This window comes from Cervus canadensis, chromosome 3 (genome assembly GCF_019320065.1).
Source record: "Cervus canadensis isolate Bull #8, Minnesota chromosome 3, ASM1932006v1, whole genome shotgun sequence".
NCBI classification, from domain to species: Eukaryota; Metazoa; Chordata; class Mammalia; order Artiodactyla; family Cervidae; genus Cervus; species Cervus canadensis.
The window spans coordinates 76,217,668-76,238,149 of record NC_057388.1 but is presented as its reverse complement, the minus strand read 5'-3'; the positions used below and the strand labels follow the sequence as shown (position 1 = coordinate 76,238,149).

The following is a 20,482-nucleotide window of genomic DNA, read 5'->3' as shown; positions in this document are numbered from 1 at the left end:
TTGATCTCTTCTCTATATGCTGAATTCTAACTAGTTTTTAAAAACCTCTAATCCAGGCAAGAATTCTCCTTTCAGATTTCAGATAAGCTCTGTAACCTGCCCATGCATACTAAGTTACCTTAGTTGTGTCTGACTGTTTGCAACCATATGGACTATAGCCTTTGTCCCTGAGATTCTCTGGCAAGATAACTGGAGTAGGTTGCCATCCCCTCCTCTAGGAGATCTTTCTGATCTAGGGATTGAACCCACATCTCTTACTTTTCCAGCACTGGCAAGTAGATTCTTTACCACTAGCACCACCTGGGGAGCCCGTAATCTGTTCATTGAGTTTTGAATTTTAATAACATTTTTATTTTTAAAAACCCTTTCCTGTTCTTTAAACAAAGGTGTACCCTTTGTTGAGAGTAAGTTATATACATTTTTTCACATTTGAACCTATCCCTCATTCAAAACTTATTTTAGCCATGGTTATTTTATATTTTTTATCTAGAAACACCATTAGTTGAATATCTTGTGATTCTGATTCTGGTCTTTATTGTTTTTGCCAACTCCTGCTCATGAAAACTTATATTCTTGTGTATTGTGTATGTTGAATTGTAGATTCAAAGATAATTGGGCTATCTCAGTGTAAATCCCTTTCGGTTTAGCTTGAGGGAGTCCTTCTAAGTTGGGTTTGTATTTACTTCTTGCATAGCATCCTAAGGGGCCATTTTTTGGCTTTTGCTCTTCAGACCCTACCCATAGATTTGAACCTCTTTAGGGAAAAACTGGGAGAAGGAAATGGCAACCCACTCCAGTATTCTTGCCTGGGGAATCCCATGGACAGAGGGGCCCAGCAGGCGGTGGTCCATGGGGTCGCTAAGAGTTGGACATGGCTGAGCGACTTCACTTTCATGCATTGGAGAGGAAAATGGCAACCCACTCCAGTGTTCTTGCCAGGAGAATCCCAGGGACAGAGGAGCTTGGTGGGCTGCCGTCTATGGGTTCGCACAGAGTCGGACACGACTAAGGCGACTTAGCAGCAGCAGCAGGGAAAAACCATGATTCACATTATTCAGAAAAGTCTTTTTCCCTCCCACCTTTTCTCCTAAAATAGATCTTTCTTATTTACACTTTTAGTGATAGAGTAGCCTTTTATGTTTTCCAACTTTATGATGGTGTTACCAACTTTGAAAAATTTAGGATGAGTTTGGAAGTGGGTCAGTGTTAGAGGATTCCTGTAGAAGTCATGGTTGAATATATGGGAGTGAGTGAGGTCACAGAGTTGAAGGAGAAGAAGGAGAGGGTAACTGAGGAGAAAGGCACAGGAATCCCACAGAATAAGAGGAATTGGGATTGGAAGGAAATAAGACTGTATAGTTTCTCTCCAGGGTAAAACAGGAGAGTGTGGTTGGGGGCGAGGCAAGGAGATAAAAGAAAAAGTGAGGACTTTGAGGGGACTTCCCTAGGGTCCAGTGGTTAAGACTCTCCTTCCACTGCAGGGGATGCTGGTTCCATTCCTGGTTGGGGAACATTTTGTGGAACTAGGATCCTGCATGCTGAACAGTATGGCAAAAATGTACAAATTTTTTAAAAAGTGAAGACTTTAGAAAAAAATGTTGTGATTAAGATGTCATTTGAGAGTAGTTTTGATGAAGTGCTGAATGGGAGTCATCCAGGCATAAAAGGGAGAAATGAATGAATGGTAGGGAATGGAAGCAGAGAGGGACAACTATCTGAGAGCAAAATAGTTTGTCATATACAGTTAGGAAAAAACTGATTATTAATTTAACAGTGTGTGGAGAGAAGTTCCTGAAGAACTTAAATTATTTGGTCTTTGCAAATGTCATTCTTTGCTCAGAACACCTGATAAATAAGATTTCATTATCATTTTTTTAAAAAACCACCCTATCTGAATGATTCAGTTCAGTTCAGTCACTCAGTTGTGTCCCACTCTTTGTGACCCCATGGACTGCTGCACGCCAGGCTTCCCTGTTCATCACCAACTCCTGGAGTCTACTTAAAGTCATGTCCATTGAGTCGGTGATGCCATCCTACCATCTCATCCTCTGTTGTCCCCTTCTCCTCCTACCTTCAATCTTTCCCAGCATCAGGGTCTTTTCCAATGAGTCAGTTCTTCGCATCAGGTGGCCAAAGTATTGGAGTTTCAGCTTCAGCATCAGTCCTTCCCATGAATATTCAGGACTGATTTCCTTTAGGATTGACTGGTTTGATTAGCTATCATATTTTAAGAAATGGAACTTTGTTAGATGGAAAATATAGATTAAGGTAAAATAAATCATCATTCTCTTGGTGTTTAGTCAAAGCCTTCATTTAGAGCCTTGTATAAAATTGGAAACAGTTTATTTTTGAGGGGGTAATATTAAATCAGGTTTTAAATAAAGCAGTGTTAGTGATACTAACACTGAAGAAAATAAAAGATCACACTCTATAGGTTCTTCTGGATGTCAGCAGGGTCCTTGCTCCTATATAGGTCAATCAGTTTGTCCTGCCTTCTTCAAACTTTTCTGTGGAACAGTCTTCTGGGAGGAATTAATTGGTGTTCTTACCAAAAAATATTTCATCATCAAAGTAATTTGGGAAACTCTTTTTTTTTGTTTTTTAAATTCCAGGTCCCTTTTGGAGTTTCATAAATTTTCTAGTACTTTAAGGATTTTGAAAAGTAGGATACAAAAGCTGTTGAACTTGCATTTCCCAAACTTATTTGAGTGAAGAGAAGTTTTGTGTGTGTGGTGCGGAGAGAGAAAAAGAGAGGGAAGATTGTTATCAACATACAGGGTTTTGTGAAACTAATTTGGGAAATGCTAGGTTAAAATCTTCAATTTTAAGAAAAAATGTTTTTCAACTAAGTATAAGGTTCTCCTAATATGTCAGGCCTTGTGAAAAGCAAATAGATCATAAGTCTATAAGATATAGACCCAGCCGCCTTTTTTTTTTTTTTTTTTTGCGGGGGCGGGGGCGGAGCGTCCCGCGACCTGCGCGCGTGCGTCCGCCCACCTCTGCCCCCCCCCCCTTTTTTTTTTAAAGTCTTTATTGAATTTGTTACAATATTGTTCTGTTTTATGCTTTGGTTTCTTGGCCTCAGGGCACGTGGAGTCTTAGGTCCCTGACCAGGGATCGAACCTGAACCCTCTGCATTGGAAGGCGAACTCCCAACCACTGGACCTCCAGGGAACTCCCTTGACCGGGCCTTCTTGCTCATTTCTTCCCTCATACTCCACTATGCAAGAAAACTCTAGTCATATACTGACCCTGAACTTGCATCATATAGCACAGTTTAAGAGCTCTAGGGTTAAAGCTTTTGGGTTCTATAGAGCAGAAATGCAGTCAAACTAACTGATAAACAGGGATGGGTGCTTTGATGATGGTCATTCTAACTGGTGTGAGGTGATGTAGCTCATTGTAGTTTTGATTTGCATTTCTCTAATAATGAGTGATGTTGAGCATCTTTTCATGTGTTTATTAGCCGCCTATATGTCTTTGTTTTGGAAAAATGCCTGTTTAGGTCTTCTCCCCATTTATTGATTGGGTTGTTTGTTTTTCTGGTATTGAGTTGCATGAGCTGTTTTTATATTTTGGAAATTAATCTTTTTTCAGTTGTTTCATTTGCTATTATCTTCTCCCATTTTGAGGGTTGTTTTTTCACCTTGATTATAGTTTCCTTGGCTATGCAAAAGCTTTCAAGTTTAATTAGCTTGCACTTGTTTATTTCTGCTTTTATTTCCAATACTCTAGGAGGTGGGTCATAAAGGATCTTACTGTGATTTATGTTATAGAGTGTTCTGCCTATGTTTTCCTCTAAGAGTTTTATGTAGTTTCTGGTTTTACATATGACCCAACAATTCCACTATTGGGCATATACCCTGTGAGCACCGTAATTGAAAAACACACATGTACTCCATTGTTCATTGCAGCACTATTTACAATAGCTAGGACATGAAAGCAACCCAGATGTCCATGGAGAGATGAATGGATAAAGAAGCTGTGGTACATATATAAAAGGAATATCACTCAGCCATAAAAAGGAATGCATTTGAATCAGTTGTAATGATGTGGATGTCCCTAGAGCCTATTATACAGATTGAAGTAAGTCATAAAGAGAAAAACAAATATTACATATATATGTATATATGTACATATATATATGAAATCTAGAAAGACTGAAGAACCTATTTGCAGGGCAGCAATGGAGATGCAGACACAGAGAACAGACTTGTGGACATGGGGGTGGGGCGAAGGGAGGGTGGGATGAATGGAGAGAGTAGCATGGAGACATATACACTGTCATACGTAGAATCGACAGCCAGTGGGAACTTGCCGTGTGATTCAGGGAGCTCAAACCAGGGCTCTGTGACCAGCCAGAGGGGTGGGATGTGGCGGGAGACTCAAGAGGGAGGGGACATATGTGTACCCATGGCCGGTTCATGTTGATGTATGGCAGCAACCAAGACAATATTGTAAAACAATTATCCTTCAATTCAAAATAAAGGAAAAAATAAAAGGATGGAGGTGGATAAGGGGAGGCTGTTTTAAAGCTACAGAAATTTTGCAGAAACACAAGTGTAGTCTTATTTCATGAGAATCAAGATGCCATCAGGCACATGGCAGTTGCTTGGTCCCTGTCTGTTTCTTTTGTATCAGTTCAGTTGCTCAGTTAGATCCAACTCTTTGCGACCCCATGGGCTGCAGCACACCAGGCCTCCCTGTCCATCACCAACTCCCGGAGTTTGCTCTAACTCATGTCCATGGAGTCGGTGATGCCATCCAACCATCTCATCCTCTGTCGTCCCCTCCTCTTCCTGCCTTCAATCTTTTTCAGCATCAGGGTCTTTTCCAGTGAGTCAGTTCTTCACATCAGGTAGTCAAAGTATTGGAGTTTCAGCTTCAGCATCAGTCCTTCCAATGAATATTCAGGACTGATTTCCTTTAGAATGGACTGGTTGGATCTCCTTGTAGTCCAAGGGACGCTCAAGAGTCTTCTCCAACACCATAGTTCAAAAGCATCAATTCTTCGGCGCTCAGCCTTCTTTATAGTCCAACTCTCACATCCATACATGACTACTGGAAAAACCATAGCTTTGACTAGATAGACCTTTGTTGGCAAAATAATGAATAGTCTAGTCTTTTGTCTAAATTTTAGTGTTTCTGAGGCTTTCTTACTTAACTTAAGCCTAATATGGTCATTCCAGCTGCACTTCCACATGGCTTTTGAATTTTTAAGCTGATGTAATTGATTCCTGCTTGGTGAACCTATTGGCTGGCTTGTGAGTGATATCTGCATAATTCTAGTCAACTAGGCAGGGATGAGGAACGGTCAGTCACACCATGTATGGAGCTGCTTCTTCAGGAGGGTTTGGGGTGGGGTGGAAATTAAACATATTTAATGTCACTGGGATGAAGAATTTTAGTGTTTGAAAACACAGGCAGTAATAAATTATTTCCAGCGTATTCAATTATGCCTAAAAATTCTTAACTAGCTTCCACCTTTATTTGCAGAGCATGAATCCAAGAGGAGCTAAAATAATTATTCAAACAGAGAAATAAACTCTAAAATAAAACAGAATCTCCTGTTACCCTTGACCTTTTAGCTAATATGACCTGTTGGCAGAGGTCATAGAAATATCAAGTATCTTTTCTTAAGTGGTTATGGATTTGAGAAAAGAATTATTGCTTTCTTCACCTGTTGACCTACTTGAAGGGCTACTGAGATTTTTTTCAGGTTGTTTTGGAAGAATGCTCCTAATGGCGCTTGTGTTAGATTACTTTGGAAGGGACAACTTCCTCATTGGTTTAAATTTTGATGCAAAAGAACCTTGCATAATGCTCCCATGATCTCAGTTGTGGTATATGTGCCCATGTGAGTGAATCCAACTCTTTTGGGTCACCAACGATTGAAACAAGAATGTGCAGAATAATATTCAGAGTGCATTTTTTTTTCTTCTGAGTATGTCATGCAATGGAAATAGTTGGAAGTATTGAGACCTCAATTCTCTTGCAATTCAGCATGACTCTCTCTGCTGAACAAGGCTAAGGCTCATTTTCTCTGCTTCTTATATCCACATGCAGACGGTGTCTACTGACCTTTCCATCTGTCAATGGAAAGATGGAAAGATTCAGGCTTCAAGATTCATGAGGACTTGAGACAAGAAGTAATTAATCCATGCTCAGTTCTGACTTGTGCCTTCTGATTTTTAGTTTCCCAGGGAGAGAATTCATTGATCATTTATTCTTCAAGGATTCCAGCCTCTGATATAGTTATTTCTCACTGTATAGTAGCAATTCATCATTCTGGTCTCTACCTTAATCTCACAGGCATGATAGATGGCCTGAGTTAGGCTCCCAGGTCCTGATCACCCAAGAGAAGGAAGGAGTCCTTTAAAGAATGAGTTCAGACCCTGGAAGGTAACCATCTCACCAGGGTCTTACCAGCTCCTTGCAGCCTACTGCCTTTTCCATCACTTGCCTTAGAGATGTCTGTAAATACATAAGATGGAGCCTTCTCTAAAGCTTTTTCTGACCCTGCAGTTGACTTGTTTTAGATACTTGCTTATCCCATGAGGACTACATATCACTTGCTCCTGTGAGTCAGCTGGGCCTTACCATAAGTGCTTACTCTTCACTGAATACATTGAGTAGTCATTAATTCTTCCCATAATCTTTGAGCCAAGCCCAAAGATGTTTTGAGAATCTGTATTCTTTAGAATCTAGAACCCATTTTATATTTGGATGGAAAATAAATTTTACTTCCAGTTAATGTTCAACTATTAGTAGCTATCTGGGATATTTGCTGAAAAGAACACTTAAGGCTGATCCTTTATGCTTAATGACAGACTGCCAGAGTTACATAGCAACATCTGCCATAGGTACCAGATTAGGGTGATGATGATAACTTGATGGTTGGAGAAAGTAGAAGTGTGAGTGAATCCTGAATGGTCCTGCCCTATGGAGAGATGCTGGGAGTTTTCTCTGCATCATCCTACAGGACAACAACTTCCTTGCCTCCAAATACCACAATGGGTTAAGAAGCCCTTGGCTTTGAGCATTAGGGAGATAAAGGAAGACATCTTTCAGACAAATAAATGGCCCCTGACAATGGAAGGACTGTCTTGTGAATGGGCTAAATTTTGACCATAGTAAAATGAGTAAGTAATAATTAGTAGGACTAAATCTTTCATTGTTCCAACTACAGTATATATACAGAATTCTTATTGGAATTATATTCTCCATCTCCCCTTAAACTTATCTTCACCCATAAATTTAGGCAGTAATCTGTGAAGAAGGAAGTTTGTTTGGGGAACCAATGTTTGCCATTCTCAGTGAGTTCTCATCTTTGGGTCACTGACACTTTCTCATCTTTCCTACCTCATGCTTCCCAGTTTTGCCAGCAAGCCTTCTGTATAGCTTCTAGTATTTGTTGAATTGCTTACTTTGCTCTGATCCAACATAATACATCAGCCTTTTTTTAGAAACTTTGATTTTTATCAGAGTATAGTTGATTACCAATGTTGTTATAGTTTCAGGTGGACATTAAAGTGATTCAATTATACATATACATGTATATATTCTTTTTCAAATTCTTTTCCCATTTAAGTTGTTATATAACATTGAGCCAAGTTCCCCGTGTAACACAGTAGGTCTTTGTTGGTTATCCATTTAAAATATTGCACTGGTTACATGTCAATCACAAACTCTCTTAACTATCCATTCCCCCTAACTCCTTTCTTCCAGTAACATGTTTGTTCTAAGTCCCTGAGTCTGTTTCTGTTTTGTTATTAAGTTCATTTGTATCATTTCTTTTTAGATTCCACATATAAGCGATATCGTACAGTATTTCTTACATCACTGAGTGTGACAATCAGTGCATCAGCCTTGATTTGACAAAATTTTTAAGCTCCTGTTATGCCAGATGTTGTCCTAGGTGTGTGGGGTAACTGCAGCAGGTTCTAAGTTCTTATCTGCCAGCCAGACTCCTATGCTCACTTAGAGGTCACTCTCATTGCTTCATGTGTCTTTGTTCAAAGGCTTGGGCTTCTGCTTTTGCCTATATTCTCTGAGGATTTTATCTAGTTAACTACCAGGGTGCTATCCCTCCATGCTGTGACTTGCTTTCACAACTTGTCATGTGGGAATTTGGAGGCAAGTCTCTGAGCCTCATTCCCATAAATGCAGCCTCTGCCTATAAATCTCAGGAACTGACTACCTGTTGAAGGACTTTCAAGAATTCAGTTCAGTTCATTCACTAGTAGTGCCTGGCCCTTTGCAACCCCATGGACTGCAGCACACCAGCTTCCCTGTCCATCATCAACTCCTGGAGCTTCATCAAATTCATGTCCATCAAGTTGTGATGCCATCCAACCATCTCATCCTCTGTTGTTTCATCCTCTGTTTCAAGAATTTGTCCAAATTTCTTACTCCATTTCCTACCTATACCCCCATACTTCATCTGGCTGAATGTTTCCCTCAGCCATGCTTATACAAACTTTCTATATTCTAGGCTGAAATTCCACTGTTAACTAGATCTGTACCCTCTCTTCAGGTCTAGTGGGCAGGTCTAATATTGGTCTTTTCAGTAATGCCAACCTTCTGTGTGTTTTGTTTTTGTTTTGTTATTGATAAATCTTGAGATATGATGGAGTTAAAATATGTTTGGAAAATCTTATTGATAATCTACTCTGTTATCTACTTTACAATAATATTCTTATTGAGGTTTAGTTAATATTCTGCTCTAGCTTTATTTTTTTGCTTGAAGGTGAAATGTCATAATGACAGCCTGAATAAAGTTCTAGTCTATGATAAGTGTCTATGATAAGACTTTTAACTTGTCTTAGATAAGTGTGGGCTCATTGTTAGAGATGGTATTTTCAAGGATGGTACATAACTAGTACAAAACTTTATTTGTTGTAACATGTTTGGGGTGAAACAAAGAGTACTTGAAAAAGGTTCAACATAGTCAAGGAATTTTTTACCTTGAAGTGTTCCTGAAAAATCAATATGGATTCTTGTCCAGAATTTTTTGCCACTTTCCATTAAATAAGAGGTGCTTTTGGCAGCTCAGTCCAAACAATCCAGCTTGAGATTCTTTATAACACAGGCAATTCAGAATCATCAGTTTTTCATGCATAGCTTCCAGGAAAAATAACATCATGTGCCATTGTACATTATGTCCAGGATACATGATGGCTGCCTTCTTGAAGAACAGCAAGCTTTCCTTATAAAGGACTTCTAAGAAAAATAATATCTACTGATAATTTGTGAAGATAAAAAACACGACAGTTTCCATTTCCTTTCTTGCCCCTGACTCCATATCTAGTATCAGAAACTGAGTGATTGAAAATCCTAAATTTATTTAAAATAGCATTTAATTGATTTGAAGGACCTCAGGTAACATTAAGACTTCCTATGGAATTGGAAAATCCTGACCTGGATTGGGGTTGCAGGAAATCAGTATGTAGTATTGCTTTCAAAGTGGTTCTAGAATTCAAGACAATGTAGAAATGAGTGTGTTCAAAATGGCTTATTCCCCATGAAAAAAATGTGTAAACAAATAGGTCATAGGTGAAATTAGGGGCTTCTGGCCTCCTTTATCACTTGTTGTAGAGTTCCATCCCATAGGACATTGTTCTTGAGCTGTAAGCATTTGAGGCCTCCTTGCCGTCTGGCTGAGCCAGCTCCAGTGCCATAAGGTGAGCTGAACTGTTAGTGGTAGGAAATAGTGCTCTATATTTGTCACAGTGTACTAGCACAGACCCAAAGTCAGTAACTGCTTGACATTCCAGAAAACATTCTCATGGCAGTGAGTTCAACTCCATGGAATGTCTTTTTCCAGTGGACGATGAAGTCATTTTGCAATGGTTACCTTTTTGGGAAGAAAATCTTGTAAAAAATTAAGTAACTCCAGGAGGGTTTGAAGTTTGTGTTCTTGTTTTTGAAGTAGACACACCACTAACTGTATGTACCTTTTTTAGATCAGAGAAAATACTGACACATCAGTACGGTAGTTTGAGGCTTCAGTTCTTTACAAGAGAAACATCCCAGCCATGAATGTTTCAGCACAGTCTGCTGCTCTTACTCAGTTCACCCTGTGATGGAAAGTCTGCTAGAGGTGTGTGTACACAGTATGTGGTCATTTATCTTGCCTGGTATAGAGAGTGAGGCAACCAAGGGGATGGGAGAGAGTTTGCAGAGTAGACAAGAGTCCAGAAATCAAGATCCAGAGGCTTAGAATGTACAGGGGGTTCTTTTTATGTGCCAACCAGCATTATTAGTAGATATTTAGTAATAATGATATTTATTGAGTCCTTATCTTTTATCAGAAATTATTCTATGCACCTCACACTGTGACTCTAACCTCACACTGAAACTTCTTTTCTCCAGTAATCACTAACTAAAGCATTTTATATTTTGACCATCCATAGTCTCCTGTCTTCCACCTTGCATTCAACTACTCACCACATTATGGCCAGTCTTCAACTTAATCAGGATTTCTTATCCACTGACACGGCTCATATGCCCTATTCATAACTTCCTCCCATCCTCACCATTTTTAGGTATTTGTTACAGCAGTATCCCTCTTCTCAGTGCCAATTTCTTAGTCCATTTGGGATACTATAACAGAATAGACTAGGTGGCTGAAACATCAGGCATTTCTTTATTACAATTCTCAAGGCTAGGAAATCCAAGATCAAGATGCTGGCATATTAGATGTCTTGTGAGGGCCTACTTCCTGTTTCAGAAATGGCTGTGTTCTTATTCCTAATACCATCACACTGGGGGGTTAGGATTTCAGCAACTGAATTTGAGGAGGATACTGGAGTGGGTTGCCATTTCCTTCTCCAGAAAACATTCATTTTACAGCAAAATATATTCCTCTAAAAGTTCTTAGTTAAAATATATTTATTAAGTACTGTAGCAATAATAACATGGGACAAATAATTATTTAAAGAACTAATAATCTTCTTGCTGTTGTTGTTCAGTCACTAAGTCATGTCCAACTTATTTGCATCCCCATGGACTGCAGCATGCCAGGTTTCCCTGTCCTTTATTATCCCCCAGAGTTTGCTCAAACTCATGTCCATTGAGTTGGTGATGCCATCCAACCATCTCATCCTCTGTTGCCCCCTTCTTCTCCTAACTTCAATCTTCCCGGCATCAGGATCTTTTCCAATGAGTCAGCTCTCTGCATCAGGTAGCCAAAGTGTTGGAGCTTCAGCTTCAGCATCAGTCCTTCTGATGAATATTCAGGACTGATTTCCTTTAGGACTAGGTTTGATCTCCTTGCTGTCCAAAGAACTCTCAAGGGTCTTCACCAGCACCACAGTTTGAAAGGAACAGTTCTTCAGTGCTCAGCCTTCCTTATGGTCTAACTCTTACATCTGTATGGTCAAAGCTATGCTTTTGACTATATGGACCTTTGTAGACAAACTGATGTCTCTGCTTTTTATTAAGCTGTCTATTTTTGTCATAACTTTTCTTCTAAGGAGCAAGCATTTTTTAAATTTCATGACTGCAGTTACCATATGCAGTGGTTTTGGAGCCCAAGAAAGTAAAATTTTTCACTGTTTCCACTTTACCCCATCTATTTGCCATGAAGTGATGGACCAGATGCCATGATCTTAGGATTTTGAATTATAAGCCAGCTTTTTTACTCTCTTCTTTCATCCTCATCAAAAGGCTCTTTGGTTCCTTTTCTCTTTTTGTCTTTAGAGTGGTATCATCTGCATATCTGAGGTTGTTGATGTTTCTCCTGGCAGTCTTGATTCCAGCTTGTGATTTAGCCAGCCTGGGATTTCACATGATGTTCGAAGTTAAATAAGCAGGTTCGCAAGGTACAGCCTTGATGTACTCATTTCCCAATCTTCATCCTAATAAATCTACTTGCTGAGCCTTAGTCTAATTATATCCTGGTGGCTAAGCTGCTAGGGCTTCCCAGGTGGTGTTAGTGCTAAAGAACCCACCTGCCAATGAGGGAGACATGAAACGTGGGTTTGATCCCTGGGTTGGGAAGATCCCCTGGAGGAGGGCACAGCAACCTATTCCAGAATACTCCAGTATTCTTGTCTGGAGAATCCCATGGGTAGAGGAGCCTGGAAGGCTACAGTCCATGGTGCTGCGAAGAGTTGGACATGACTGAAGAGATATAGCAGGCAAGCATGCGTACACAGCTGAGCTGTTACTTGGTATTTACTTTCCAGTGATTATTAACTAGTTATCACTACTTAAAATTTAAAATATATGTATTGGTAAAAATATATTTCATGTTATGGTTCAGAATTAAGGAAGAAACAGCCATTTCTTTATTAATTGAAAGAAAATGAACCCTGTCCAATATATAAACTTGAACATGTCACTGATCCAAAATTTTGAAAACCTTACTTCCCATTATACTTGTTAACACACATTGTTACTTCATATTACTTATCTACTTCCCAACTCACTTTTCCGCAAACAACCTGTATAACTTCATAATTATGAATGGTTTGTTGAGTCATCTCTGCTCAAAATCCTTGTCCCCCACTCATAGCTCTGTTGCAGACTTCCTTTCTGTAGTTTAAGAAACACTAATGCATTAGGTATGGCACTAATTTTGCTTTTGCTTGGTGGATAAGGGAATATAAACATTTAAAATAGTTCATGTAATATCTTGGTGGCATTGATTTACAAATCAAGCAAAAATGTAAACAGGAAAAAAACTCGATTATAGTGTTCTGAGATCCCTTTTAGCCACAACCCTATTATATGGAAGCAATCATTTGAGTGACTTATTAACATTTTATAACCTTTTATTAATTGCCTCATATTCTTCAGATACCATGAAGTAGGAAGAATAAAAGAAAAAAAAATACAGTCTGCCAACTCCAGTCTACTTATACTGTGCAACAGAACTTTCTGTGATGATAGAAATGTTCTCTATCTGGACTGTCTCCCATAGTAGCCACTAGCCACATGTGGCTATTGAATGCTTGACGTGTAGCTAGAATACTGGTAGAAGTGAACTATTAATTCTTCTAAAAACAGCTTTATTGATACATAATATACATACACTATAATTCACCACTGAAACTGTACAATTTAGTGGTTTTTAGTACATTCATAGAGTTGTAGAGCCTTTACCATAATCAATTTTAGAATATTTTCATTGCCCCAATAAGAAAGCTGGTACTTGTATAGTCACTTTCCATATTTCCCAAACTTCTTCAGCCCCAGACAGCCACTAATATTTCTAGTCTCCATGGATTTGCTGATTTTGGTCATTTCCTATAAGTGGAATCACAATTTGTATTCTTTTGTGACTGGATGATTTAATTTTAGTTTATTTAAATTTAATACTTACATGTGGCTAGTGGCCACTGTAAGAAACAAGTAATACAGATACTTAAGTAATGATGATGCTTAAGTAATTCTGAGGTTTAGAAGGTGATCTTGTAAAGGGGGCATGTGAAAAACATCAGAGAGATTAGAGATGAATGCAGACAGAGCCTAGAGATGAGAGTTTCCTGAAGGAGGGGATGGTACCAACTAATACAGAGGTGTAAAGAAAGAATTGTTTCAGTGATAGGATAGGAATCCTGATGACAAAGGCCATTCAATGTGGTGGTTGGTGAAGAAGTAGCATTTTTATATTATTTAGAGATGGAGGAAGGGAACAATTTCAAGAAAGCTTGAGAGGTATGTCAGGACTGGTACAAATTTTATTTTGTTTCTAATATTTTTAGTATTAGCATGAGCTTCTATGTAGGCATAAGAAAAAGATCCAGTGGAAATGAAGACATAAAAGATGATTGAGTAGGGTTCTGAAGGATGTGAGTGAGTACAGGTAGTACTAAGGTCATTAGCCTAGGAATAAGCCCTGACAGGAAAGACAGATGGTATCTTTCTCAGAGGTGGGTGTAAGTGAATAAAAAGTAGGTGAAGGTGCAGAACAATTTTTACATAGAGAGAGAGGAAACTAAAGAAACTCATTTACTCAAAGAAAATGGGAATAAGGCCTTCTGAGGGTAAAGTTTGGTTCCCCTGACCATCACTGTGATCCAGTGTGTAGAACTGAGTTCTGATAAGTACTTCAGAGGGGCTTGGACTATGAGAAATATCAAGTATTTACATACATCTGGCTTCCCAAATGAACATGTCTCTTAAAAGGAAGAGACTTTCTCAGGTACATAAAGCCACATGGGGTCTAGTGATCTAGATATGTCATTTTTCACTTACTAGAAAGTGAAAATTACCCAAAAGTTTGTATCTGAGATTTTTTAAGACAAACTACAGCTCCATTACCCATCTTCCTTCCACCCACTCTCCTTTCTTTTCTTCTCCTTTCCCTCATTTCCTTCCTTTTTCCCTTCTATTCTTCTTAGACTTTGTAGAAAACAGGGTGCTATGTCATTCTCTTTGCCCTACACGAAAAATTGGAAATAAAACACAAAACTGGGAATATCTAACATTAATCCAAACTATAATGAATATAGAATTTAATATTATTAATTATAATAAACCTCCAGTATTTTCCTTACTATTCTAAGTTACTCATTTTTCCTCCCTCCTCCAATGTTATAACACTTGGTTGATGAGACAGGAAGTGCTTTGAGAACCTCAAATAACAGCTATCCAAATATAACAGAAAAATATACTAATTAGTTGATATTGAATTAATTAAGATTATTAACTTTAGAACAAGGTTTATATATAAATTTGAGTAATTAAAGCTATATAAAATTATATATTTATGTATGTATTTATTTATTTTAGGCTTTTAAAACCAAGGATGGATATCTTGTAGTTGGAGCAGGAAATAACCAACAGTTTGCAGCTGTGTGCAAGGTAATCTGTAATATTTGGACTATTTGGAATGGGTAGATAATATATACAACAATTCATTTTGCACAAAGCCAGGAAAATTCAATTTTGCCTGGAGGAGTGTTGCTAAATCTATGCTAAACTCAAGACTCCCTGTGTTAGCACCTTAAAGCGTGCCTATTTTATGCTTACAATGTTATGGACAGAGTCCAACTTAACACTTTTTTTTTTTTTTCATAAAATTGAAGTATATGACTGTTTTTAAGTGACGAATCATAGTAGTTTAAATTATATTAAAACCTAACCTGTCTACCAGTCCAAACAAAAAGGGAAAAAAAAGTCATTGAAAAGGGTTTTTTAACACCAGGATTTTTTTTTTTTCTGAGAAGAAAGGAACAGAAGAACTAGGAAACAACCGGAAAACAATTAACAAAATAGCAATAAGTACATACTTATCAATAATTACTTTAAATGTAAGTGGACTAAGTTTACCATCAAAAGACATGGACTAAGACTAAAAACACAAGGCCTGGAAGAGTCTCACTTCAGGTATAAGGACACACACAGACTGAAAGTGGAGGGATGTAAAAAAAATATTTAATACAAATAGAAGCCAGAACAAAGCTGTGGTAGCAATACTTACATCCAACAAAAGAGACTTTAAAACAAAAACTGTGATAAGAGACAAAGAAGGGCATGGCGTACTGATAAAAGGATCAATCCAACAAGAGAATGTAATATTTGTATACTTATGCACCCAACATGAAAAAAGTGAAAGTGAAAGTCTCTCAGTTGTGTCCAACTCTTTGCAACCCCATGGACTATACAGTCCATGGAATTCTCCAGGCCAACATGGGAACACCTAAATATATAAAGCAAATATTTACAGACCTAAAGGGAGAACCAGACAGCAAAACAGTAGTAGTCGGGGACTTTACTACTCTGCTTACCTCAATGGACAGATCATCCAGACAGATAATCAATAAGGAAACACTGGTCTTAAATTAGACCAGATGACTAAACAGATTTATAGAGAACAGTCTATCTAAAAGCAATAGAATACACATTCTTTCTCAATTGCCCATGGAACATACTCCAGAATAAATCATATGTTAGGTTACAAAACAAGTCTTAATACATTTAAAAATATTGAGATCATATTAGGTATCTCTTCTGATCACAATATTATGAAACTAGAAACCAATTACAAGAAGACACCTGGAAAATCACAGATATGTGGAGATTAAACAACATGCTACTATAAAAATGACTGGAATCAATGAAGAAATAAAAAAAGAACAAAAAATACCTTGAGGGCTTCCTTGGTGGCTCAGTGGTAAAGAATCTGCCTTCCAATGCAGGAGACACAGTTCAATCCCTGATCCAGGAAGATCCCACATGCTGTGGAGCAACTAAGCCTGTGTGTCATAACTGTTGAGCTGTGCTTTAGAGCCCAGGAGCCACAACTACTGAGCTCACGTGCAGCAGCCACCGAAGCCTGCATGCCCTAGAGCCCATGCCCTGCAGCAGAGAAGCCCCTGTGATGAGAAGCCTGCACTCTGCAACTGGAGAGTAGCCCCCACTCACCACAGCTAGATAAAAGCTCATGCAGCAACAAAGGCCCGGCACAGCCAAAAATAAATACATGCTAAGACACTTCAGTCGTGTCCAACTCTTGGTGATCCTGTGGACTGTAGCCTGCCAGGCTCCTCTGTTCATGGGATTCTCCAAGAATACTGGAGTGGGTTGCCATTTCCTCCTGCAGGGGATCTTCCCGACCCAGGAATTGAATGCATGTCTCTTGCATCTCCTGCATTGGCAGGCAGGTTCTTTACCACTAATGCCACCTGGGAAGCCCAAAATAAATACCCCAAATTATAAAAAATACCTTGAGACAAATGAAAATGGAAATACAACATGCCAAAACTTATAGAGTGCAGCAAAAGCAATTCTAAGAGGAAGTTCATAGTGATAAATGACTACATCAAGAAAAAAGAAAAAACTTGAAGTAACAACCTATATTTACAGCTCAAGGAATTAGAAAAAGAATAAGCAAAGCTCAAAATTTGTAAAAGGAAGGGAAGAACAAAAGCAGAGTAGAAATAGAGTAAGAAGACAATAGAAAAGACCAGTGAAACCAAGCAAAGGCAACAAAAGCAAAATTAAACAAGTGGAACTCTATCAACATAAAGAGTCTGAACAGCAAGGGAAATCATTAATGAAATGAAAATGCAACCTACTGAATGGGAGAAAATATTTGTAAATCATATATGTGATAAGAGGCTAATATCCAAAATAGGTAAGAATTTATATAACTCAATAGGAAAAAATATCACACAATCCAATTAAAAAATGGGCAGAAGTTCTGAATAGACCATTTTCCAAAGACATAGAGATGGCTAATAGGTACATGTAAAGATGCTCAGTGGGAGAGAGACAATAAATAAAACTCCAAAATGATCCATGGTTAAATGTCATGCAGAGAATTAAAATAGACTACTTTGTTAAAATAGTGACTGGATTGTCAGGGGAAAGTCTCTTTTGAAGAAATAACCTTAAGATGAGATCTGAGTGATACTCGTAATGCAATAGTGATAAGATTTTTCAATATAAATATTAACATAAAATGTTTGCAATACTAATATAAACATAGTACTCAAAATTCACAAAAAAGCCTAGAAGTATTCCATAGTGCTAATACAGACTATATGGCTTAGTGGTAAAGGGTCCACCTGCCAGTGCAGGAGACAGGGTTTGATCCCTGGGTTGGAAAGATCCTCTGGAGTAGGAAATGGCAACCACTCTAGTATTCTTGCCTGGAAAATTCCATGGACAGAGCAGCCTGGTGGGCTACAGTCCATGGGGCCGCAAAGAGTTGAACACAACCGAGCATGCTTGCATGTATGCCAGGATAAAAGTGGGTTTTTCTTTTTTCTTCCTACTTCTATGAAGTGGTAAAATACAAAAATATGTTTAGCTGTTGTCCCCAGTTCCTTACACAGAATTCCTAAAATATTCCGGAGTTTTCAAAGTGTCCCTTGTTTTTCATAGTAAGCCCCTTTCAATCACATCTGAGGTAACCTCACATTCTGCTGAGGTAACTTAGGATGGGGCCCCTAGATAGCCTCAGGATGGGTTGGTCACCAGATAGACCAACTGATCAGAGGATTGGAACTTTCAGCCCCACCTACCAACCTCCAGTAAGAGGGGAGAGGACTGGAGACTGAGCTCTGTGTAAACCCTTGAACTGTAAGATTCAGAGAGCTTCTGGTGAAGACATCAAGGTGGTGGGAGGGTGGTGGAGCATGGAAGCTCTGCACTCTCCTACCTCTGTGCATCTCTTCCATTTGGCCTTTGTAATAAACCAGTAGTGGTAAGTTAAAAAAAAAAAAAAAAGATTCTCAGTGTCAACTCATCAGGGAAATGCCAGTTAAAACCACGGGATCTTACCTCACGCTTGTCCAGAATGGCTATCATAAAAAAAAAAAAAAAAACAACAGGAAAAAACAAATGTTGGTGAGGATGTGGAGAAAAGGGAATCCTTGTGCACTGTGGACGGGATTGTAAATTGGTGTCGCCCCTATGGAAAATATTTAAAAATAGAACTACCACATGATCCAGCAATTTCACTTATAGGTATATATCTGAAGAAAATGACAACACTAACTTGAAAAGATACATGCACTCCTGTGTTCATTGCAGCATTATTTATGATAGCTAGGATATGGAAGGGAAAAGGACTTTTTAATACCAGGATTTTTTTCTCTCTTTTTCTGTTTTAATCCCCAAAAGATCTAATTAGCCCCGAATATAATTGATCTACTATCAATGTATTTACCACTAGAAAATTTTTTCTTCAAAGTAGCCTTTGTTTAATAAGTACCTTTCTACAAAATTGATGTTTTAACTTTTTAGCAATTGTCATGTTAAAAATGTTGCTCCTACATAGATGTAGATAAAGGTCTTGGAATCAGTAAAGTTGAAAATATTCTCAATTTTTAGCATTGCTTAGATAATGTTTTTATTTGATGTTTTTACTATTTATCCAATCTCTGGTTTTTTGTTTTTATTTAAGGCTTTAGTTTTCAGTTCATTTTTTAGAGTTCTAATCCCAGGCAATAATCTAGTTTAAAAAAATATATATATATATACATATATATATATATGTAAATTTTAATTTTTCTTACATGTAGGGAAAGGCCTTACCTGTTGATTTTTTTTTCTGGTTGGGAAAGATTTTTTTTTTTTTTTGTACTAACCATACTACTGGTGAGCTTTTAGCTTTATTAAGGATGGCTGTGAATTCCTTAGAGGAGTCTTATTTATTGCAGTTAACTTATTATGTACAAAAATTATTTATTACTGTGCCTCTTTCATATGAGAGGTTAACGAGCACGGCTAAAAACCACAGCAAAGTGGTGGGAAGTATCACAGAGAAGGTGACAAATGGAGATAGTTCCTATTGCAGGAAGGGTTGGAGGTGGGAAAGAGGAGAGCTTTTATAATGGTGACTCTGAGTAAGTGTAGAGAAAATTGATTCAAACATTTGATCTGGGATCAAAGAACCTTTGTTATGAACGGTCAATGTTAAAAATATAAAACATACGGAAGCTGTTGCCTGTGAAGTCATTTGCGTACTCTGGCTGCAGAGATGTAAAAGCCAGTTCATCACTATAAACGAGGACAGATTTTTTTCCTGGGCCATATGTTTTGGAGTTTTCTCTTTCCAGAATCAGGATGGGGAGGGGGTAGAAATTACTGGTTGACATATTTTTCACTGTTGAAAATAACTGCACTGAATTCTTTTTATTTTTGATTCATTACTGCTGATCAGTTTGAAACTTTTGAACTTCCTCATAAATATCCATAAGAACTTTTTTTTGGAAGAAGATTTTTATTTCAAAGCAGAATATTTACCATAAGTTTTAGTACTAAAATATGACTTATTGTTATGGTGTGTTATGACACATTTTTTAAAAAAGAGAATAGCAGAGAGGGCCTTGGAGAATGGCATACTTGACCTTGTTTTTACCATATGTGAGTAGGAATGATAATCCCTGTTATGAGCCATTAAGGCAGTATCTATAAAACTCTTTGAGATCCTCAGAAGAAAAGTTTTATATGTATGGCATTTTAATGTTATCTACATCATTTACTAGGGATCTTGAGCAAACATTGCAATCTGATTGACTTTTTCACCTTCATAATTATATCCTTACATGTAAACTTGTCCTAAAAACCTTTTCTGTTAAGGGGAAAAAAAAAATCACCTTTCTTTATTTGATTCAAGATTCTCCCCCATCCCATTTATACTGAATGAGTTTTTCTAAGTTTTTTTTTTTTTAATTCAACTATTTTTATTACTGAGGGTGTTATAATTCAGTCTGGCCTTATAGAATATGAGGATCCAAATGTGATGACAATTTTGATCCCTATCAAAATTATTCTTTTGCCAAGTAAGGTTCATCATGAAAGATAGGGCAGCTCTACCTCCTGGGGAGAAATGTGGCAGTATTGTTTGCAATGAATGAGTAGAATTTACTTATGCTGGATCTCTTTTGAAAAGAGAATTTGATATACTGGTTGGTTAATACTCCTTGGGGAGGGTCCTATTAGAATGCTGTTATTGTCAGGGATTAGAGGGGAGTAAGAGCCTTGGGTTTAGGGGCTTGGGGTTCAGAAAATTTCCTGT

At 38.0% G+C, this 20,482-nt stretch overlaps 1 protein-coding gene across 4 annotated transcripts in view; it reads left to right on the top strand.

Moving 5' to 3' along the window:
* The window catches only part of SUGCT (succinyl-CoA:glutarate-CoA transferase), a 742,548-nt gene that overhangs the window by 258,141 nt on the left and 463,925 nt on the right, over positions 1-20,482 (top strand). For all 4 annotated transcript variants that reach the window (XR_006268585.1, XM_043463531.1, XM_043463532.1 and 1 more), the window contains exon 10: positions 14,743-14,814. Coding sequence is in view for 3 of the 4 variants with exons in the window: in XM_043463531.1 (XP_043319466.1) it covers positions 14,743-14,814 (72 nt within the window). In the remaining variant the exon portion in view is untranslated. The remainder of the gene's footprint in view (positions 1-14,742; positions 14,815-20,482) is intronic.